The sequence below is a fragment of the Podarcis tiliguerta genome (assembly GCF_965153285.1).
Source record: "Podarcis tiliguerta genome assembly, chromosome: 2".
Classification (NCBI taxonomy): domain Eukaryota; kingdom Metazoa; phylum Chordata; class Lepidosauria; order Squamata; family Lacertidae; genus Podarcis; species Podarcis tiliguerta.
Genome location: NC_139535.1, coordinates 89829420 through 89850452, shown reverse-complemented (window position 1 = coordinate 89850452; position 21033 = coordinate 89829420). Strand labels below are relative to the sequence as shown.

Sequence of the window (21033 nt, the reverse complement as noted above, 5' to 3'; positions counted from 1 at the left end):
CAGGTTTACGGCATTCGAAAACCGAAATGTTTGTCAACAGAGATGTTCGATAACCGAGGTACCACTGTATAAAATCTTAAAAGAACATAGTAAAAGGTAAAGGGACCCCATACCATTTGCTCCAGTCGTGACAGACTCTGTTGTAAATTTGCAAGAGGTCCCTCTGCCTGAGCAGCAGCTCACCAAGGGGAGGGGCAGCTGCCCCCCATCAATAAAAAAATACATAGCAAACTGAGGTTCTGCCTGCCCCCCCAAATAAATACTGGATACACCCGTGTCACCAGGTGAGGGCGATTTGCAGGGCCTCAAGCAGCAGACACTGGGTCTGGGTGTATCAACGACGCAAATCCATCCTCTTCTGACTGGGCAGAAAGTGTTGGAAGCTGGGCTGTGAGACACCGGGGAAGAGTGTTAGGGCAGCCAAATGATCTGGCTTGACTCTCAGAACCAAGTAAGGAATGCCAGCTGGATGGCATCTGTGTGGCTGGCACAGCTTCCTTGAGCAAAAGGCAGGCTTGCCTAAAACAGAGACAGCTTAGAGCTGAGCTGGCCCTGTGGTCAATCAGCAGGTCAACCAAGCTATTCAATATTTTAGTATGCTTTCGCCCATGTTTGATGAAGGAGAATTACGATGAGCTGAGGCTTTGGTTTATTACTTGCCCCTCATGCTAAGGTCCTAGAGAGGGTCTCAGTTTAAAAAACAACCTTGAAAACAGTTAAAAACAAATTGTAAGAATTGGGTGGGTCCTAAAAAAATAGACACGTCAAGTATCAAAGGTATAAAGTATAAAAAGTATAAAGAGGTGCAACCTCAGCCTTCAGTGGAAACTGTACAGTGAAGGCTCAAGACACAGCTGTGGGAAAAGGAGTTCAACAATGATGGGACTGCTGTAGAGAGTGTTCTCTCCTGCTCCACCACCGCACAAGTTTCCGAGGGCTCTGAAACAACCAAGAGGTCACAGTTCCATAGTGCGTTTTAGGTCAAAGCCTTCTGCTTTGAGAAATGAGAAGAAAGCTTCCTCCTGCAGATGGTCGCTGAATTTCTGTGCATGGAACTGGGAGGATGGCGCTCATGCCTTGATCGACTCCTAGGCTAAGAAAGAGATGGTTCATCAGCTACAGAAAAGCAACAAGAAAAGATTCCACATTAAAGTAGCAGCACCTGAGCTGTGGTATTTTGTTGGGTTCTTCTTTCTTATCTTGGACTTTGTGTCATTGCTTATCCCAAGCAAAACCTCTTGTTCGTACAGAAAAATCAGGGGTTAAAGTTAGTTTGAAGGAGGAACAACGTAGAAGTTATTTGTGGGACTACTGTCTGGTTTTGACTCTGGATAATTAGGGAGGTGATAATATCAGAATCAAGCAGAGCTTGGTGGTATAAAACCACCCAACGCTCCAGGCTGTACCATACATTTTTCAGGCAAAATGCAAAACATTTTACATGTGCTTTGCAAACCCATCACATCCGCACATGCTTGTCTAACACATGTGGTCACCTTTGGTGTGTTGTGCTAGTAATTTGCCAGGGATCTGCAATCGGCAACATTTCTCTGCAACATCTGGAAAACATGGATTTGGGCTGTGCAATAATTTGTGAAAGAGGCCTTTGGAGTGTGAGTAACCTGTCTTGATTTAGGATAAAAAAAGCCCCACATTGGCCAAGCACTGAGAAGAGGAATAGGAAAAAATAAATTTTGTTAACTGCAGCAGCAAAGGCCTTACTAGTTTCTTAACAGGATCCTGGATTGTCTATACTTGGCATGTAAATTATCTCTTGGGTATCAGTGTTGGCAGGGCCAAAGTATGCAACTACCAGGTAGGCCTCCCACCTTCTCACTTTCTCACAGCATCCCTGGAAATCTGGAAATTAATGACACAACTGAGTCATCAGTGAGAGTTGGTTACCCTTAGATGGGATACCTTAAAGCTCTTCTTCAGTCTCTGGAGCCTTGGGGTTGGAGCTTCCTCTGGTCTTCCTGTACCATACATGCACCCAAACCACAGCGGCCAACATAGCTAGGAAGACTGGGATTTTCCACATGACCAGGAGCAGGAAATCGGTGTTGCTAGGCTGGGTTCTAAAGAGAGATATGTTCCACTTTCTAATTCATTGCCATAATGACACATGCAAGCAATGTGAGCATGAAGTAAATGTGCATTTATTTTATTTCTATCCTGCCTTGAGGCTTTTTTGTTGTCATAGAAAGGTAGATTAGAAACAACACAAGATGGAAGAAGTAAAATATTGAGATCACACATGGGTGAAGGGGAGTGAGGGGTATATGGGAACCTATAATATCATTTATAATATAATTTGTTAATTGCGTTGTATTTACATATAGCAAAGGGAAGCCTAGAGCAATTAGATATATTTTAATTTAGGTAATCTATGTAATAGGCTTATGTTAGAAAATGAATATGGATTTTGAATTTGGTGTTTGTAATTTTTTTTTGGTTTTGAAATAAAAATTTAATATTAAAAAAAGAGAGAGAGATGCTGGCAGATAAAAAAGAAAAGAAAAAGAAAGGTAGATTAGAAGCAGAATGAATGAATATACAGTAACATTTTTGCCATGGGTGGGAAAGATGGCCTCTGGCTCTTCACTGCAATTAGACTTGGCATTCAGCTGGACTTGGCACCCAGCTGTTATAATAGGCTACATTGGGAGTCCTCCCTGGAACATACGGGGTATAAAGGGTTATGGCACCTTTCAGGATCGACGGGAGATACAGCTGGCTCTTCTGTTGCTTGTTCCATGCTTCCAAAATGAGTCGAAGGGACAGAATCTGCAGGGGGAGGAAAAACATGCACAGTCAAATCCTAACCTGGGAAATTTATTCATCTTTTCAGATTCCTTTTTTAACAGGAGATTTTGGTGTGGGTTCAAATGGTCTGCAAGTTGATGCTACTCAGAGCCAGCCATGCAATGCGAAATAAGAAGAAAACACTAAATGAAGAGGCAGCTGAATGCTAGACCTGTGCCCTGATCCATCAGAGCTTGTGGCAAACCTGCAAAAGTTGAATGTGCGTCATTTAAACATTCATATATTGCTTTCCTGGTGCTGGAGGAGACTCTTGAGAGTCCCATGGACTGCAAGAAGATCAAACCTATCCATTCTTAAGGAAATCAGTCCTGAGTGCTCACTGGAAGGACAGATCCTGAAGCTGAGGCTCCAATACTTTGGCCACCTCATGAGAAGAGAAGACTCCCTGGAAAAGACCCTGATGTTGGGAAAGATGGAGGGCACAAGGAGAAGGGGACGACAGAGGACAAGATGGTTGGACAGTGTTCTCGAAGCTACCAGCATGAGTTTGACCAAACTGCAGGAGGCAGTGGAAGACAGGAGGGCCTGGCATGCTCTGGTACATGGAGTCACGAAGAGTCGGACACGACTAAATGACTAAACAACAACATACTGCTTTCTTATTATAAAATAGTATTCAAAGCAGTTTACAAATCCCAGTAATATTGAAAGCAGTTTACAAATCAATAAACCCACTGCATTTAAAAGTTCACCAGCAGTAAAATCAAACCTTAGGGTGAAGCTCAAAGCATGTCTGCTTGACTGATGGGGTGACTACCCTCTACTGACCTCAAAGGTGATGTGGAGGGGGTCATGGAGGAGGGTGGCATGGGTATGGGAGGGAGGAAAGCCCTGTTGTAGTAGTGGGACTTGTTGCGCTGGCTCCCACTAGAACAGCTATTTAGCTGAATCCAGCCCTCAGAAACCAGAAAGAGCAGTCGATAAAAACAACAAGCACCGGTCACCTATCAAATGTCTTCGAAAATAAAAAAGGCTTGGCCTAAGTGATCAAAACATTGACAGCAGCTGAACCTGCCTGCGTAAAATGATGGGCCAAAGCAAGTGAAATTGTTCACTAAAAAGACTGCATGCTTCAACCAATATACACACCCCATTTACTTGGTGGGATTGACTTTGCTTTTGCTAGTCAAGCCGATAGTCCTAGATGCCTATGGATTCTTCCAAGGTCTGCTACTCTCCCCACTTCTGAGATGTCATCACCATTACCCACACACCTTCAAATCTAATCCTCAAGGGCCAGAAACATGCTCTCTTTTAAAAAGAAAGGTGCCATTCTCAAGGTTCTGAGTGCAACCCGTATCAAACCATCACACAATTCTAGCTTTAGGAAGCTAGAGTCTGGAGTGGCCCAAGCCATTTTGCCGCCCGAGGTGAAGGACAAGATGGAGCATTCCACATTCTATGCAGAAAATCTGACCAGACTTGTAGCCCTGGTGACGGAACAGTGTCTTCCACTGCATCCCAGGGCACCAAGCAGGCACACATTTCTAGCCACTTCCCGCCCCTCAGAATCTGCAACCTGAGGCAGATGCCTCCCCCTGCCACATGGAAGGAATGGCTCTGCTGGAGTGCATTAGCTTCTTTTGTAGACACAATGGCCCTCTCCCTGTAAGAGTAAATGCAGCAGTGGGGAAGTGTACCTGTAATGATAACTTCCACTGGATGCCAGATGTTATATGCTCTCTCTACCACACAGATATAGGTCCCGGCATCTTCATTAGTGAGGTTTTCCATGGTCACAGTGAATTTATGGAATGTGGGGTTGTCTTTAATGGACATTCTGTCATTCATCCCCTCTGCCTCCATCTTAGTTGTACGGACAGTGTGGCTACTGGAACAGAGGGTCAAACCTTCTTCTTTGCACCAGTATTTGACAGACTTTTCATCCTCCTTTCCATATTTACACTGGACAGACAGTGAGCCACCAAGAGGTGCAGTGACTGTTTCAGGGCCTTCCAGTGTCCAACAAACTGTGAAAAAGAGAAAGAGAAAGGAAATACTTTTCACTCAGAACAAATCAGACATTTAGCATATTCAGAGCTATGACACACAAAATCGTCTGTTCCAAAATGGATGGAGCCATATTGCCTGCCTCAAAATCTGTTGCTTTAATGGTTATGCTTTAGGGGGAAACATCCAGAATATTGCTAAGGCTTCAGTCACATCGACCACACATTTATAACGCTCTTCTCATGGAGAACCCTGGGAAGTATAGTTTGCTAAGGGTGCTTGGAATTGTAGGTATGTGAAGTCAGCACCCTTAACAAACCACATTTCATGGCATTCTCCATAACTCATCATGTGGTATAAGAGTGCTGTAAATATACGGTGTGAATGTGACTGAACACAATAAGCTGGAGACTATGTTCTTTTATGATTTTATACAGTGGTACCTCGGTTTTCGAATCTGTCTGTTGACAAACGTTTCGGTTTTCAAAGGCTGTAAACCTGGAAGTAAGTGCTTCAGTTTTTGAACGGGCCTCAGAAGTCTAACATGAAATGTGGCTTCCATATTGAGTTTTCTGTTTTGAGACTTCCGTACTGAGTTTTCAGTTTTTGAACGTTTCGGAACTTGAAAGGTCTTCCAGAACAGATTACGTTTGAAAACCGAGGTACCACTGTATATTGAATTTACCGGTATATTCATCTGAGGACAACAGGGTGGTTTACAGCATAAAAACAGAGAAATACATAACAAATTAACAAACAAAGCAACCCACCCCATGCGTCCACACAGTTTAAAAGGTCATAGATGGATTAATTAGCCAAAGGCCTAGGAGAGACTTTCTTCTGGTGCTTAAAGATATGAAATGAGGGTGCCAGACAAGCCCCTGGGGAGAGCATTCCACAAATGGGGAGCCACCACAGAAATGGCCCATTCTCATGCTCAAATTCCCATTCAGCCATGAAGCTCATGGGATGAGTTTGGACCAGTCATTGCCTCTGAGCCTAGCCTACCTCATTTTGCCTCATAAGCTTGTTGTGATGATTAAATGGGGGGGGGGGGAGAGAACCATCTACACCACATTGAGCTCCTTGGAGAAAAAGGTGGGATATAAACAAACGAACATTTAAATCCCCATACTAATCACTTTTTCCATTATGCAAGTATCTCTGATTGCTTTCTTCTGGGGTGGAAAGCTCAAGCGCAAGCATTTTATCCTTGCTCTGCAGATTTATGCACAAGCCTTGATTTCAAGATTTTTATCATTGACCAAAAGAATGAAAGGGGGGGGAGAGAGAGAGAGAAAGACTGGGATTCTTGAGCCTGCACCTTCCCAAGCAGAATGCACCCAGTGGAAAGCCCAACTTATTCCACACCTCTAGTTCTCACCTTGGAAAAGAGTCCAAATCAGACCACGAAACAGTTCCATTGTCCTTGTCCTCTGTTCAGGTAAGTTATTTCGCAGGGGGGAAATTAGTTTTTCAGCTTCTGGGAGCTTGTTTTAATTGCATCTCTCAACGCCAATCCTGCTGCCTAGTCGTCTGTGGCATTTCTCTCCTGCCTTGTCAAAGAAGGTGGTTTTTCACCAAGGGGAGGAGAACTCACCAGGTCTTGCTCAATTTATGAAAATACATGATGATTAATCTCCTATGAAGGAGAGACGTGAGGCCCTGCAATGTCACAATTAGAATGGAGAAGTACCCAGATTTTTAAAGTTCTCAGAGGGGTAGTAGCCATAACCGTCTGCTGCAACAAACCCAATAAACCACAGTGAGCTTTTGTGGGCCACAATCCATTTTACCAGATGCACGAAGCGTCATTCTGGGTTAATATCCTTTCTCAAGAACTTAGGACTAAGTGGACATCTTTGAAAAAGTCTTAATGGTCAAATCAAATCTATTATAGTTCATTGTCCTTTTTGTATTGTTGTTGATTGTCCTTTTCAGTATGTTTGTTCTTTGGAGTACTTTATATTTTCATATGGTTAAACCACAGAGCCTAGGACTTGCTGATCAGAAGGTCGGTGGTTCGAATCCCCGCGACGGGGTGAGCTCCTGTTGCTGGGTCCCAGCTCCTGCCAACCTAGCAGTTCAAAAGCACGTCAAAGTGCAAGCAGATAAATAGGTGCCGCTCCGGCGGGAAGGTAAACGGCGTTTCCGTGCGCTGCTCTGGTTCGCCAGAAGCGGCTTAGTCATGCTGGCCACATGACCCGGAAGCTGTACGCTGGCTCCCTCGGCCAGTAAAGCGAGATGAGCACCGCAACCCCAGAGTCGGTCCCAACTGGACCTAATGGTGAGGGGTCCCTTTACCTTTTACCTTATATTTTCATATATGTGGGTCTTACAGCTTATTGTGACTCCATCTAAGGCAGCTTCCCATGTTTCAGGATGCTTGCATTATCAACAGTAACTCTCAGCCAACAAGCTGTATCTGCAGGATGTCTTGATCTTGCTCATGCTACTTGCATGTACCACAGCACTTCACATTTGTTGAAGCTTGGAGGTCCACCAGCACATCTCCAGACTAAACGGAGCCACCAACTGGACCATGCCACAGAAGCCTAAAAAGGCTGGGTGGGCCAGCATCATCAGATGGCAGCGCAGTTCGCTGCCGCAGAGTCAGCGACAAACTATGGTTATCCCAGAATGCCTCCAACCCAAGTATCCCTCTAGCAAGTTGGATCATTGATACTGTGTGGGCCAGTGCTATTTTTCTCTAAAAAGAGATGCCAGAACTCACATGAACACCTCTTATAATGGCAATGGAACCCACATGACAGATGCTGGAACTGAGTTCAGGCGAGTTCCAGCTGAAAAAAGCCCTGGTGTGGGAACTTCCCTATCCTTCAGGTGAGCAGGAGCAGCCTGAGGATTCTTGCAGGGGGATGTACAATGCCCTGGTGAAGGTACACACTGTTCCTATCCTGACAGCCTAACATGGGAAGAGCTGGATCAAGCCAAAAGTCTTTCTAGTCCAGCATCCTTCTGTCTCCTGGCTGTAATTCTGCAGCCTGCATAGAAGCATTTCAGCTTTCCCCCACCCAACTTGTCTAAGACTCTTGCCCAGAATCTCCCTTTTCTCTCGTTTCTACCAGATGCCTGTAGAAGGTATGCCAGCAAGACTTGAAGAGGAAGAAGAAGAGTTTGGATTTGATATCCCGCTTTATCATTACCCGAAGGAGTCTCAAAGTGGCTAACATTCTCCTTTCCCTTCCTCCCCCACAACAAACACTCTGTGAGGTGAGTGGGGCTGAGAGACTTCAGAGAAGTGTGACTGGCCCAAGGTCACCCAGCAGCTGCATGTGGAGGAGCAGGGAAGCGAACCCGGTTCACCAGATTATGAGACTACCGCTCTTAACCACTACACCACACTGGCTCTGAACACCACACTGAACACAACAGCACTCTTCTCATGATTCCCAGCCCACTGGTCTTCAGGGATATGCTGCCTGTGACAGTGGAGGTGGAACATAACCATCATGGCTAGCAGCCACTGACAGTCTTATCTTTCATACATTTGCTTAATCCTCTTTTAAAGACACCCATTGGTGGCCGTCACTGCTTCTTCCTGGAGCAAATTGAATATTTTAACTATGCAGGGTGGAAAAAAAATGCTTTCTTTTATTTGTCCCATGTCTGCCACATTCAGATTCACCAAGTGACCCCGGGTTCGAGTAGTATATGAGAGGGAGAAAATCTCCTCTCTATCTGCATTCTTCACACCGTGCATCATGTTATATACCTCTATAACAACCTCTTCACTTAAATTCAGTTCTCCACATTTCTGCAGCAAGTCACCATTTCTTTTTAAGGAAAACTTCGTGAAAACTCATCCTTTCGGTGCGAGTTTCTCCTAATAAACATTTTTGTATGCAATTTTAACTAACATGCAGATGCTTTCAAACAATTTACCCTAATAGAATATATTTACTGTGCTCTTTTCACTAATATTTTCATTTCCTCCGCACACTTTCCCTTAATATATGCACTTTGGTAAACATTGTTTGATCAGAGAACTGCATTGCAACATTCACAGAAGTGTGAATTTTGAAGGATGCCTGCGTATGGCAACTCATCTTGTTTGGGGGAAGTGCAAATTTGATAGATTCGTCTTTAAATGTGAACTGAATTGAATTTATCCCGATTTCCTTAAAAAAGAGAGCAAAGCTAAACAACTTTGGGTGGCCCCCGCCCAACAAAAATCCTAGCTACGCCCATGTCTCCCACCAGCCCCAGTCAATGGGGCCCATAGTGTAGGATGATGGACATTGAAGTCCAGCAATATCCTGTGTGACTCAGATTAGTTGCCCCTGCCTTAATTTATACCCTGAATATGCTACCTGCTGATTCCCTTCTGCCTCTGCTTTTTGGAATCATATTATACCGTCAAAACAGCTGAAAACTGATGTTCTCTTCATTGTTGAACCCAGCTCAATGTCACCAAAGGACACATGTCTTAACCACCATGAATTGCAATTTGGGGTTTTCATTTTTTTTTCTTTTGGAGAAAAGGAATCTTTAGATGGGGGGGGGGGCAGCTCCTGCTTAAGCATCATGCTAATCACTGAAATGGCTGTTCATCTGGTGGAAATAAAATGCGTAAAACTATTTGGGTCAGTGCTCAGAACGTTGCTTGAAGGCGATGCAATTAGACTTCATGCAGAAATTTGGAAGGACGTTAAGGAAACATCTCCGAGCGCACGCACGCATGGACATGCATCCTTTGTGACACTACTGGATAGGAGCTCTCAAGTGCAATAAGAATTGCGGGAAGATAAAGGGATGGACAGCAGAGCAAAGTGGGTAATACGAGGAGCCACATTTTTTAAAATAAAGGAAAACTCGGCTCATGCAAATATGTCTCATGCCTGCTGAGAAGCACTATGGTTTTGAACCAAATTGCAATTTGCAAAGAAATAATGCAGGAAATATCATTAGGGGGTTCTGCTTAGCCCATTTGCCGTTATTAGATTGGATATGGCAACAGTCAAGTGCATTTAAGCGCATTTATTTAAAATGGGAGAGTTGGATGTGTGCTGCAATCCCTCCCCTTGAGATCACTGGGGTTTAAAATCCTACTATTTGTTTCTAGAGCACTGGCTGCACAAATGCATAAGCACAAATGATAGTTCCCTGACCCAAGGAGGTTACAATCAGCCGTTTGGCACTCAAGCAAGAACAGAGAGGCAAGACAAATAAAGGATGGAGATGAGCACCCATAATAAAATGCAATTTTATTTGCAGATGCCTTTGCAGGCAGAAAACCTTGAGGAACAGTTTACCAGGTTAAGAGCTTCTCGGCAGCATGTTGTATGATAACAGTTCATAACAAAGTTATTGGAATGCATTTGTCACTGCGCACAATTAAGACACTTAATTATTCTCCTGGCACACCAAAGCGGCAAATTTGTTCCCTTTCTTTCCCATTGTTCTTCTATTTATAAAAGTACTTAACGTGCCTGTATCTACACCCAATGTATTATGCTAAATGCAGGATAATTTATTTCTTTAAAGGGTGTTCTCAAAGTATAAAATGCTACTGGGAAAACACCACCAGATCTCCATGATCCTGGCCTTCCCAACCCCTGGTACTTATACTTGGATGTAGGCCTGGCCAGGATGGTCTTCCTGTTATATACCTGCTGGGATTGACAAGGCATCTGACCCTCACCTGAATCTCACAGCTCTCCTGATGAGTCATTTGGTCTGCAGTCACAGTGTGGAAATAAAGGATGATTTCCTGATACCAGATACCAGGCACTCTACTATTCAAATTAGGCCCCAGTGTTTTTCTTACAATCCCCTTCTCAATGAATTAATCAATTTCAATCTAGCATGTAAATTCTCAAAACTTTCTTATTTGTTAATCAGAGCAAGTAAATGACTGCTCTCTCTTCATTACAAAACAGAATTTCTACCTGCAACACACTTGAGCAAACCTGCTCCTCTTTCTTTCACAGATATTTTGTTGCCATTTGCAACTCTAGCTGCCTCTGATGAGTTTCCGTATTTTTTGCTCCATAAGATGTACTTTTCCCCTCCTAAAAAGTAAGGGGAAATGTGTGTGCGTCTTATGGAGCGAATGCAGGGGGGAGGAGGGCAGGGAAAGCCCCCAAAAGCCGCACACAAGCTCCACACGGCTCTTGCGGGCTTTTCCTCAGGAAGGAGAAGAAGAAGAAGAAGAAGAAGAGTTTGGATTTGATATCCCGCCTTTCACTCCCTTTAAGGAGTTTCAAAGCGGCTAACATTCTCCTTTCCCTTCCTCCCCCACAACAAACACTCTGTGAGGTGAGTGGGGCTGAGAGACTTCAAAGAAGTGTGACTGGCCCAAGGTCACCCAGCAGCTGCATGTGGAGGAGCGGAGACGCAAACCCGGTTACCCAGATTACGTGACTACCGCTCTTAACCACTACACCACACTGGCCAGTTAGTCCCTTCTCCCTCCTCGTAGAAAAGCCCACAGGAGCTGTGCACTCCTTAAAGGGTGTGCAGCTCCTGTGGGCTTTCGTGGGAGGTGGGGGTATTGCCATAGCCGCGTGCAGCCTCTCCCTGCCGGAGAGGTTGCGCAGGGCTAAAGAAGCCATAGCTGCGCACAGCCTCTCCTGGCTGGAGAGGTTGTGCACAGCTATGGTAGAAGCCTCTTTAGCCACGCGCAACCTCTCCAGCCGGGAGAGGCTGCACGGGGCTAAAGAAGCCAAGACAGCGAGCGGGATGCATCCTGCTCGCTGTCTTGGCTTCTTTGCTCTTTGGGGCTGGGGGAGGGGTGGGCTTGCCGGGCAGCCCCGAGAAGCTTGCAGAGCAGTGGGAAGGCTGCACGCCTTTCCGCTGCTCCCTGACCTGTTCTTTGGGGCTGGTGGTGGGCTTCCCCCCACCAGCCCCAAAGAACAGATCGAAAGGAACCCGAAGCCTCCAGAGCGCAGCGGGAACTCCCCCAGCGCTCCGGAGGCTTCAGGTTGCCTTCACTGAAGCCTGGAGAGCGAGAGGGGTTGGTGCGCACCGACCCCTCTCACTCTCCAGGTTTCCAAGGTAGCTGCCTGAAGGCAACTGAACGCACCTTGAACGGCACCTTGTTTTAGAGGGGAAGAACAAGAGAAAAAAACTCCCCCTCTCTGCGCAGCGCCTCCTGCCGCTTCGCTGAAGGGGTGCTGGGCAAAGAGAGGGAGAATTTTTTTTCTTGTTCTCCCCCTCTAAAACTAGGTGCGTCCTATGGTTGGGTGCATTCTATAGAGCAAAAAATACGGTATCATTTAACTTGGGGGGGGGGGACTTAGCCTCACACGTCATGTGCATTGAAGTTGCCGAATCAATTAACCAACAAAAAGGTTACTGTTAATAGCAGCAGTTTTCCTGTAACTTGATATTGCTGGATAGTTCTGATGAACTGCAAAAGCATTTTTAGTTTGGGAGAGGGGAGACTGAGGCACTGGGGAGCGGGCAGGCTAGTGAGGCCCCCTAGATTTAGAGGCCCTAGGCTTCAGCTTACTTAGCCTATACATAAATCCAGCTCTGCCCCCACCCCAAGTAAAACAACCCTCACCCTCATTAAACACTAAATTAAAACAATTAGAAACAGTTTACAAACAGTTTAAAAGACTCCCAGCCACTGGTCTCAGGCCAGAACAAGGAAGCAGCAGGAGGGACACTCTAGGAGGCTGAGGCAGGCAAGGGCTCACAGCCCAGGTGGGGCTCATTCGCTTGGGGAGAAGGTGTGAGATTCCTCAGCTGGAGTGGGCTCAGGACAGGTGAGGGTCACATGCCTCATTAAGCCCAGATGCTGCAGGCAACATGCCAAGCATAAAAGGGAAGCAGAGCTGAGGTGCTGCGTCTGCTCAATTGCCCATTTTGATGGACTTTGGGTTAGATGCTCCAGGGTCTCTGCAGGACTGTGCTTTGGGTTTGATTCTAGTCTGTGTTTCCTGTCTGCTGGACTTTGGACTAGACATGCTGTATGCACCGCAGGACTCGCCACCAGGTAGGGCAATTAGCTCTTTTTTTTTTTTTTTTTTTTTTTTTGCTCCTGCTTCACATTGTTGACTCATGTTTATGGTCTGTGGTCTATTAAGCTTGTGGTCTATCAAGATCCCTAGATCCTTTTTACTTGTACTATGGGAAAGCCACTCCCGATTTGGAGAGGGGGTGGTGTTGCGGGCACGCGCCCACGACAACAGTCTCGCGGGGCTAGCCAGCCCCGCGGGATTCCCTGGGATTCCCCTCATTACCTTAGGTTTCCCCCGGCCAGCCAATCGGCTGGCTCGGGGGGCGGTCCTTAGGCTAATATAAGGTAGGGGCGGCCCTTGGCTCGCCCCTTTTCTCTCTTCAGCAGCAGCTTGTTTTCAGCGGCTATTCCTGTTGGTTCCTGCTTCTACGCTACGAGCCTGGTTCCTGCTTCTACGCTACTTCTATTCGAATACCTGCTTCTGCTCGTCACCTCGGAACTCGGGCAGTGATCGGCTGCGGACCCACCTGCATTTGCCGGGCTGAGCCTTCGCAGTGGAGCGGCCACGCGCTCACTAAGGTTGTATCCGCATCCGCGGTTTACTGCGGGCAGCCACGACGCCCCCCCTCTTCCTCTCTTGGGCGGTTCAGCGCCCGCAGCGGGTGGCGGGGAATTCTTCCTTCCAGCAGCAGTAAAAAACCGACCGAGGAGCGTACGGGCCGTCCCAGGATATTTTGCCTGCCTTTAGCTTCGCTATTTCACCTACCCTGTGGCCGCGAGAGCTGCCTGGTCTCAGGTAGTGAATCGCTTCCCCCTGCTGTGGCTGCCTTCGGCTCGGGTATTTAATTGCTAATTTAACCGCTACGCTTAGAGCGCCTTTTCCTCGCGGTCTGAATCGCCTAGCTACCCGCTTACGCTTGGGACGGCTTTCTCCCCCTGCGAGGGCTGCCTGCGGCTCAGGTATTTATCGCTAATTTAACCGCTACGCTTAGAACGCCTTTTCCACGCTGTCTGACTGACCTGGTTGCGCTCGCCGATCCCCCTCTGGGCGCCTGCTTGTTGTCTATCGGTTGCGGTGTGTATGGTGGAGCGCGGAGGTTGTGTCGCAGCGGCGTGCAGATTTTAGCGTCATCCTTGTGGGACGCGTGCGCACGTGGTGGCAGCCATCTTGCTAGAGGCATAGGGCGCCGCCATCTTGAATTCACCCTCGTGCTAGCGAAGGGCGCCGCCATCTTGAATTTGCCTTCCTTGTGGCTCGGGCGGCCATCTTTGTTAAGGGAGAAACAGCGCTGAGCTGTTTTAGCGCTACTATCCTTCCTTATCACTCCCACCCCTTAGTACTGCCTTATTAACGCCTACTTAACGCTTCATTTCTCCTCTTATTCACTCGCTGAGCGTGAGGGGCACATATAAAGAAATATATATATAAATAAATAAATTTAAAAAAAAAAAAAGGGGGGGGGGCGAGTTGAAATAAATAGTAATAAATTGCTAGGAAAATAAATAAATAAATAAATAAATAAATAAATAGGTAAATAATAATTAAAAAAAAAAAAAGTATAGAAATATACATTATATGGTTTACTATAGAAAAAATAAATTAAAATAAAATAAAATAAATAAATAAAATAAATAAAATATATACATATATGTAAATATTATAACAATAACAGGAGAGAGAAATTTCGTTGTTCTGATATTATCCAGGTCCGCTTGAGCCATCTGCGGCAGCGTCGAAGCGGTTTATCAAATCCAAACTCTTCTCTCTCCAACACTAGCTAGCTTGAGCATATTGGAGGCAGGGACTGTGCGGTGTTTCAAATACAGATTCTCCCGCCGCTTATCCTTAGAGGTGGTGCTGCGATATCACTTACTGTTGTGCCGGCTTCATTGTTGACATGGCAAACAGGGGTCCATCCAGGTCGAATCAGGTGAATGGGGCCTTACTTCCCGCCGCGCAGGGTAACCCACAAGCGTTAGTTCAGCTTTTTTCGGCAATCCAAAATTTTTATGCGCAATGTGGGCCCCAATCGGCCTCTTCAGCAGCCATAGTTGAGTTATCGCAGGACTGCATTCCCGACACCCCTTCTAGTCAACAGGACCTTGTAAGGCCCTCGACCTCCACAGGGGGTGCAACCCATCAGGGAGGAGGCCCCCCCAACCGCCCCCAAACACGCCTGCAGTAGGCTTTCCCTACTATGGGAAAGCCAAGTGTTGTCCCCCCACATCTTATATTTGTGCAGCTAGATATTCCTATCTAAGTGTAGGAACCTTGCTTTTGTCCCTACTGAAGTTCATTTTGTTAGTTTGGGCCCTGACCATTGGGTCCAGTCACGGATGATTCTGGGGTTGCGGTGCTCATCTTCCTTTACTGGCCAAGGGAGCTGGCGTACAGCTTCCAGGTTATGTGTTATACAGGTTTTTCTTCAGGGCGTTGGACTAGATCAGCCTTTCTCAACCTGTGGGTCCCCAGATGTTGTTGAACTACAACTCCCATCACCCCTAGCTAGCAAGGCCAGAGCTCAGGGATGATGGGAATTGTAGTCCAACAACATCTGGGGACCCACAGGTTGAAAACCGCTGGACTAGATGATCACCCCTTTCAAACGCTACAATTTTACAATTCTCCTTGTACCAAGTGAACCTCCTGAATGCAGCCCAAAATCAGGACAGAAAAAATCCAATTCCCCCAGTTGCTCACCCACTGTGCTTTCACACTTCTGGAAGACAAACCTCTTTAGTAGCTAGAAACAAGATCGCACAATTGCTGTTGGTGACGAATGAGATCATTGGCACTTCAAGGAAGCATCCAGCTAAGGGCTGCTTATACCCCCCGCCCAGCACTTTTTCTGCTGCTGCTCAAGAAAACTGACCTGATTTCAGTGATTGCACAATAGCAGCAAGAATGAGTGAGTGACATGCTGTTGCCCTTTCCTCCTCTGGGGGGTCCTTCTGTCTGGCAAACATCCTCCTGCTGCCTACCAGTACTTCGAAGTCAAGGCTGCGGGATCTGTGGCTCTTATGGATGCAATGGCTGCAGATGATGGTTGCTGAAGTCCCATATCTTATGGAAGGCCACAGGGTTCTTCTCAGCCCTGCTGTAAGGAAGGGCCATAGCTCAGAGGGAGAGCTGCTGCTTTGCATGCAGCAGGACCCAGGTTCAATTCTCAGCATCTCCAGGTAGGGCTGGGAGAGATTCCCTGTGTGAAACTCTAGGCAGCTCTCTGCCAGTCTTGGTACATAGACAAGGCCTCTCCTCTTCCTACAGGGGAGGGGTTGTGAGCCAGAACAGCTTCCCGCTGAGGCAGGGAGGCGTGCTCGGCTCCCTGCTCCTGATTGCTTCTGCTGCTGTGGCCAAGCCTTCCAGCCGTCCAATAGGGCCAGCTGGTGGGCAGGGCTAGCCGCATTTAAACAGCCACGGCAGCTCTCTGCTCCCAGTCTGTTCTCATGGGGGAGCTTCCACTTGTACAGTGGTACCTTGGGTTAAGTACTTAATTCATTCTGGAGGTCCATTCTTAACCTGAAACTGTTCTTAACCTGAAGCACCACTTTAGCTAATGGGGCCTCCCGCTGCCACCGCACCACTGGAGCACGATTTCTGTTCTCATCCTGAAGCAAAGTTCTTAACCTGAGGTACTATTTCTGGGTTAGTGGAGTCTGTAACCTGAAGCATATGTAACCTGAGGTACCACTGTATTTGCATCAACAAGCTCCTCCCATTGGTTGTTAACCCTGAGATGACTCCCGGCTGTGCGTGGTGGAGTCTGGTATTGCTGTTTCATCCAATGCCTAAGCCAATACTACTCACATGCTGTAACCAATAAAAGTTGTGGTCTAATTTTGCCCATTAACCTAAAATAATGTGTCTTTGTGTCTTCTTATACTCCTATGCGGGTGGCGGGTCCTCAACTCACAATTCTCTGAGCTAGGTAGACCACAAGTCTGAGTCAGCAGGGAAGCAGCTTCCTATATTCCTAAAGAACAAACTGGGAGGCACTTCAGAAGCAGCTTACTAGATCCAGTAGGTGTGCATTGTTTGAGGCATCCCGATGTAGACTTTGAGAAGCTCTAGCTGCAGACGGAACTCAGCTTGGCTTTTGCATCTTCTGTCTCGAAGGTTTGCAGCACTGCCTGCATATTTACACAAAAGTAGTGAGCCCCCCCCTTTCAGAATTGAATCCCTGCTCCCAAACCATCAGAGAGAAGGTTTTGTTTGGCTAGCACCAACTATCGAAGCCTCTGCCATTGACGTGCCTTTAAATTTGTGGGTGCCCAGACTCTTCATGGGGAATTTTGTGGGTGCTTAGGAATCCAGGGCCCCAGGGAGTTGGCACCCATGGCAGTGTGAAAAGCTTCACTTGCTGGTTTTTGCAGATCAGGTTTGCTGTTGAAGGCCCTGGATAGCTCCCACCGATTCCCATTCATTAGGCAGTCCTAGAAAAGCCATTTTGCCAGCAACATAGCAGGTTGCTGTTGTTACATTACACCTTAATGTACAGGAGGATTCTCAGGATCTGGAACCAGAAGGCTAGTGAATGAGTTCATAGGTCCTGTTCTTCTCTCATGCCAAGGAACTAAACAGAAACTAATCAGCCATGTCAAGCAGGAGCCATAAGAAACAGCTGAAATTCCTTCTTCTGCACAGCTGATGAAGGCATAAGGGCACCACCCTCCTTCCAACTAGACCCACTTTCCTGTCCAGTGAGGATCAGCACATGCTGCCTTTTAGCTTGACTGCATCTAGGGCTCCTCCACAAAACCTGTTTATTGGCAATTCATCCTGATTTGCTCGCACAAAGCTTACGTTCGGGTTGGTGCCTGCCCAGTCTTTATTGAGTATTTGTTCTGATTTGTTTGCGGGGACTTGACACGACAATGAGTGTACAGTGTTTATACATCTCCCTGTCAATAATTTGTTCAGCCCACAGATTCCATTGCATCTCCTTGTTGCTTTGTAACCACAAAAAGGAAATGCCATGGGGGGGGGGAGCTGGGGGGTGGTTTTAAAGCAGGTTTACTGCAGCAGGGCAACAGAGCACTTAAAGCCAATTTAATTGATTGAACAAACCTAAATTTCCCTCTATGCTCTCAAATTCCTTGTGCAAAGTACTGACTTCGGATTCCAGGCTAGCTTTTAAAGTCTATGTATGGCCATAGCGAACTTCTGCCACATGGCTGACCTCTAGTGGTCATTTGGGAAATCGGCTTCCCTTATTACTGACTGCTCTGATGGTAAAGGTAAAGGTAAAGGGACCCCTGACCATTAGGTCCAGTCGTGGCCGACTCTGGGGTTGCGGCGCTCATCTTGCTTTATTGGCTGAGGGAGCCGGCGTACAGCTTCCGGGTCATGTGGCCAGAATGACTAAGCCGCTTCTGGCAAACCAGAGCAATGCACAGAAACGCCATTTACCTTCCCACCGGAGCGGTACCTATTTATCTACTTGCACTTGACATGTTTTCGAACTGCTAGGTTGGCAGGAGCAGGGACCGAGCAACAGGAGCTCACCCCGTCACGGGGATTCAAACCGCCAACCTTCTGATTGGCAAGGCCTAGGCTCTGTGGTTTAACCCACAGCGCCACCCGTGTCCCGCTCTGATGGTACAGAGACCTAATAAGCAGAGTGCTTTGAGTTTGACCTGCTGTTTTGTGGGCAATAGCAACCTGTCTCTATCCTGAGCTTCCCAGTTCTAGCTAATTCAAAGCACACCTTGTTCTGCCACCACAACTCTTGTAAAACAGAATTGGTATTGTCTATTAATTGCCCTTTATTGTTTTCAGATGCCGAGTTGTCCAATATAAGCTGATAAATAGTTAAATGCTTTCGCGTATATATTTGTTGACCAATGAAAACAATGGTAGGCACAGTAAGCATTGCTTGTTCATCCATACTCAAAGGAAAGGCGTTGCGCTGGGAAGGGATGCTTCTTGTCATTGATTTCAGCTGTGTAGCATTTATTTAGCAAACTGGATTACTTCATAAGGACCTTGGCGCCAGTGAGAAATCTCAGGTGATGGAGAGACTAGAGACCCAGGAACAGCTTGTGTTCAATGGGTCTCCAACAGAGATTGTATCTGTTGCATTTTCCTATTAGTCAAAGGTTGCCTAAATTTAACAAGATTGTTGCATTTCAGCCAGCTCCTCAGATGGTGCAGATACACAACGTTTCATTACTTTCAAAGCAGTTGCGCTGACATGATACAAACTAATTACTTGTTTTATTGCCAAGCCCGGTTTGCTTATTCTGTGCTTCCCAAACGGAATTACAGCCTCGTAATAATGACATGTGCATTCTTCCATTTTATTCTCAACTGTTGTTAATGCTACTGGGCCAAAATTATCCTTGGGGTTGTGGGCACCTCTCCTTCCCTTCCTCTCCTTTGAGCCAGAAGGCACACTCCTGATCAATTTGTTTTAGTGTAAATCACAGAGGAAAATGCACTCAGGAACCTTAGAATGAAGGGAAACTTTCTGTACCAAGTCTTCCCCAACCCCAGTGCCTTAATAGGAAAACCATAAAGAGACAATGAATTTCTTGTCTAGATTACTAGCTGGTGTGCTGTTTTCATTTGTGGTGGCCTGGGGCTCTCCAGAGAATGGGCTCCTTCTCCCATTAGCCCCAGCCAGCATGGCCAATGGTCAAAGCTGAGGGGGGCTGTAGTTCAACTACACTTGAAGTACCACAGGTTAGCCAATCCTGACCTTAAGCCTTCACTAACAGGGGGAAACATAATGTAGTGTCAACCATTGCTGAACTTGAAGATGTCCAGACTGTGCTCTCAGCTGCGTGTGCGTTGATTTTGTAGCTCTTAATGCAGGCTATAATAATCTTCTGTTTTAAATAAGGAATTGTTGTGTGCTGTATTCTTTTGCTATGCGACTGATTTCACATTTTACTCTGTTGGCGTTTGCATGGGTAGAAATAAATGAATATTTCAGTGCCGTTCTGAGGGGTTTTCTATAAATAGCCAAACATGAAGGCTCATAACAAGAGTGAGAGTCCAGGGAATTAAAATGCTTTCTTAAAATTCACAATGAGGTCACTTTAAAGCTATTGCCATCCACATAACAACAGTCACTCTCTTGATCTGCCAAACATGAGGTCCCCCGAGTGAAGATTTTAAAGGTGTTAACTATAGGTCAATATGATGCAAGATGGATGTCACAGCGTGGGGAGGGAGATGGTGGCTGAGTTTCCTTGAAAACCAGGGTGCAAGTTCAAGTTGGTTTCAGATGTTATGAAGGGACAGACTGTTCAGGTGACTCTGGAATTAGTAGACGAAGGGATGCCACATGCATCTCACTAAGTCTGGGGGAAGGAGCTGGGAGATGCATGAGTTGCCTTTCAGACTTTAAAAATTAGCAGGAGAAAGAGACCCAATTTAAATGTACAGTGGTACCTCAGGTTACATACGCTTCAGGTTACAGACTCCACTAACCCAGAAATAGTACCTCAGGTTAAGAACTTTGCTTCAGGATGAGAACAGAAACCGTGCTCCGGCAGTGCAGTGGCAGCAGGAGGCCCCATTAGCTAAAATAGTGCTTCAGGTTAAGAACAGTTTCAGGTTAAGAACAGACCTCCAGAACGAATTAAGTACTTAACCTGAGGTACAACTGTAGTAGAACATTAAAAAATGTCACCATTCACCTGCAGTCTGCAATGGCATAGCCCATTCTACTTCACCACCACCCTATGACTTCATTTGCTGCTGTGTGGTGGACCCAGGTCACCAGGATAGGTGTACCCGCTCCTGCAAATCATGATGTCATAAGCCAGTGGCCTGTCATCCAATCATTTCTTGCTTGGGTTTACTTATTTTATGCATCAGAATGCAGACAGAGAGGGTCTGATCTCTCAGTAAGACGACTTGCTGATCCAATAAATTTGCTTAGAACAGACCTCACAAACTTGGGCAGCAGGTGGAAAATAAACCAAGACAAGGTTTCAGGGTCTGGGGTGTTAATGGCTCACTCTTCTAGACATTTGAAAGGAGAAAAGAAAAATAGACATGTTTCTACCAATTCTGGAAGGTTTGCTGTGGAGTGAATGGATTGTCTGTATTTTATCATAGTTCTACAGGTGATGGGATTCTGACTGTACCACTTTACAATGTAAGCGTGTGTGAGGGTGTTTTGAACATAAGCTGTGTCATAAGCTCACACATGGACGTAGCCAGGATTTTTGTTGGGGGGTGGGATGCAGAACCTCAGATTTGTATTGATTTGGGGGGGGGGCAGCTGCCCCCCCGACTGCACCCATGAGCTCACTGTGCATAGTAAACTGGCAGATAAAGGAGAGAATTGTGCAAAATCTTCTTCCCTGAGGTT

The 21033-nt window shown here is 46.3% G+C and overlaps 2 protein-coding genes across 3 annotated transcripts in view; both read right to left on the bottom strand.

The window, feature by feature from the left end:
• LOC310672612 (polymeric immunoglobulin receptor-like) overlaps positions 1-21033 on the bottom strand; it is an 84290-nt gene that overhangs the window by 27929 nt on the left and 35328 nt on the right. The window lies entirely within an intron of this gene.
• On the bottom strand, positions 648-6310 carry LOC310670022 (CMRF35-like molecule 6). Of its 2 annotated transcripts, none has more exons than XM_083424465.1 (5): positions 6161-6310; positions 4467-4796; positions 2709-2787; positions 1921-2078; positions 648-1093 (listed from the first exon to the last, which is right to left on the bottom strand). In XM_083424465.1, the coding sequence occupies exons 1-4, from the start codon at positions 6198-6200 to the stop codon at positions 1922-1924; spliced, it is 606 nt and encodes a 201-aa protein (XP_083280591.1). In that variant the 5' UTR covers positions 6201-6310; the 3' UTR covers positions 648-1093; position 1921. The 2 variants fall into 2 exon arrangements, with proteins under 2 accessions (XP_083280591.1, XP_083280592.1); XM_083424466.1 differs by having other exon boundaries at positions 648-1088.

Bases quoted from the DNA above. Each gene is read 5' to 3' on its own strand.
- LOC310670022 (XM_083424465.1), bottom strand. From the start codon at position 6,200: ATGGAACTGTTTCGTGGTCTGATTTGGACTCTTTTCCAAG. The intron at 4,797-6,160 runs GTGAGAACTAGA...TCTTTTTCACAG, and splicing joins GATTTGGACTCTTTTCCAAG to TTTGTTGGACACTGGAAGGC. The intron at 2,079-2,708 runs GTGCCATAACCC...ATCTCTCTTTAG, and splicing joins TCTCCCGTCGATCCTGAAAG to AACCCAGCCTAGCAACACCG.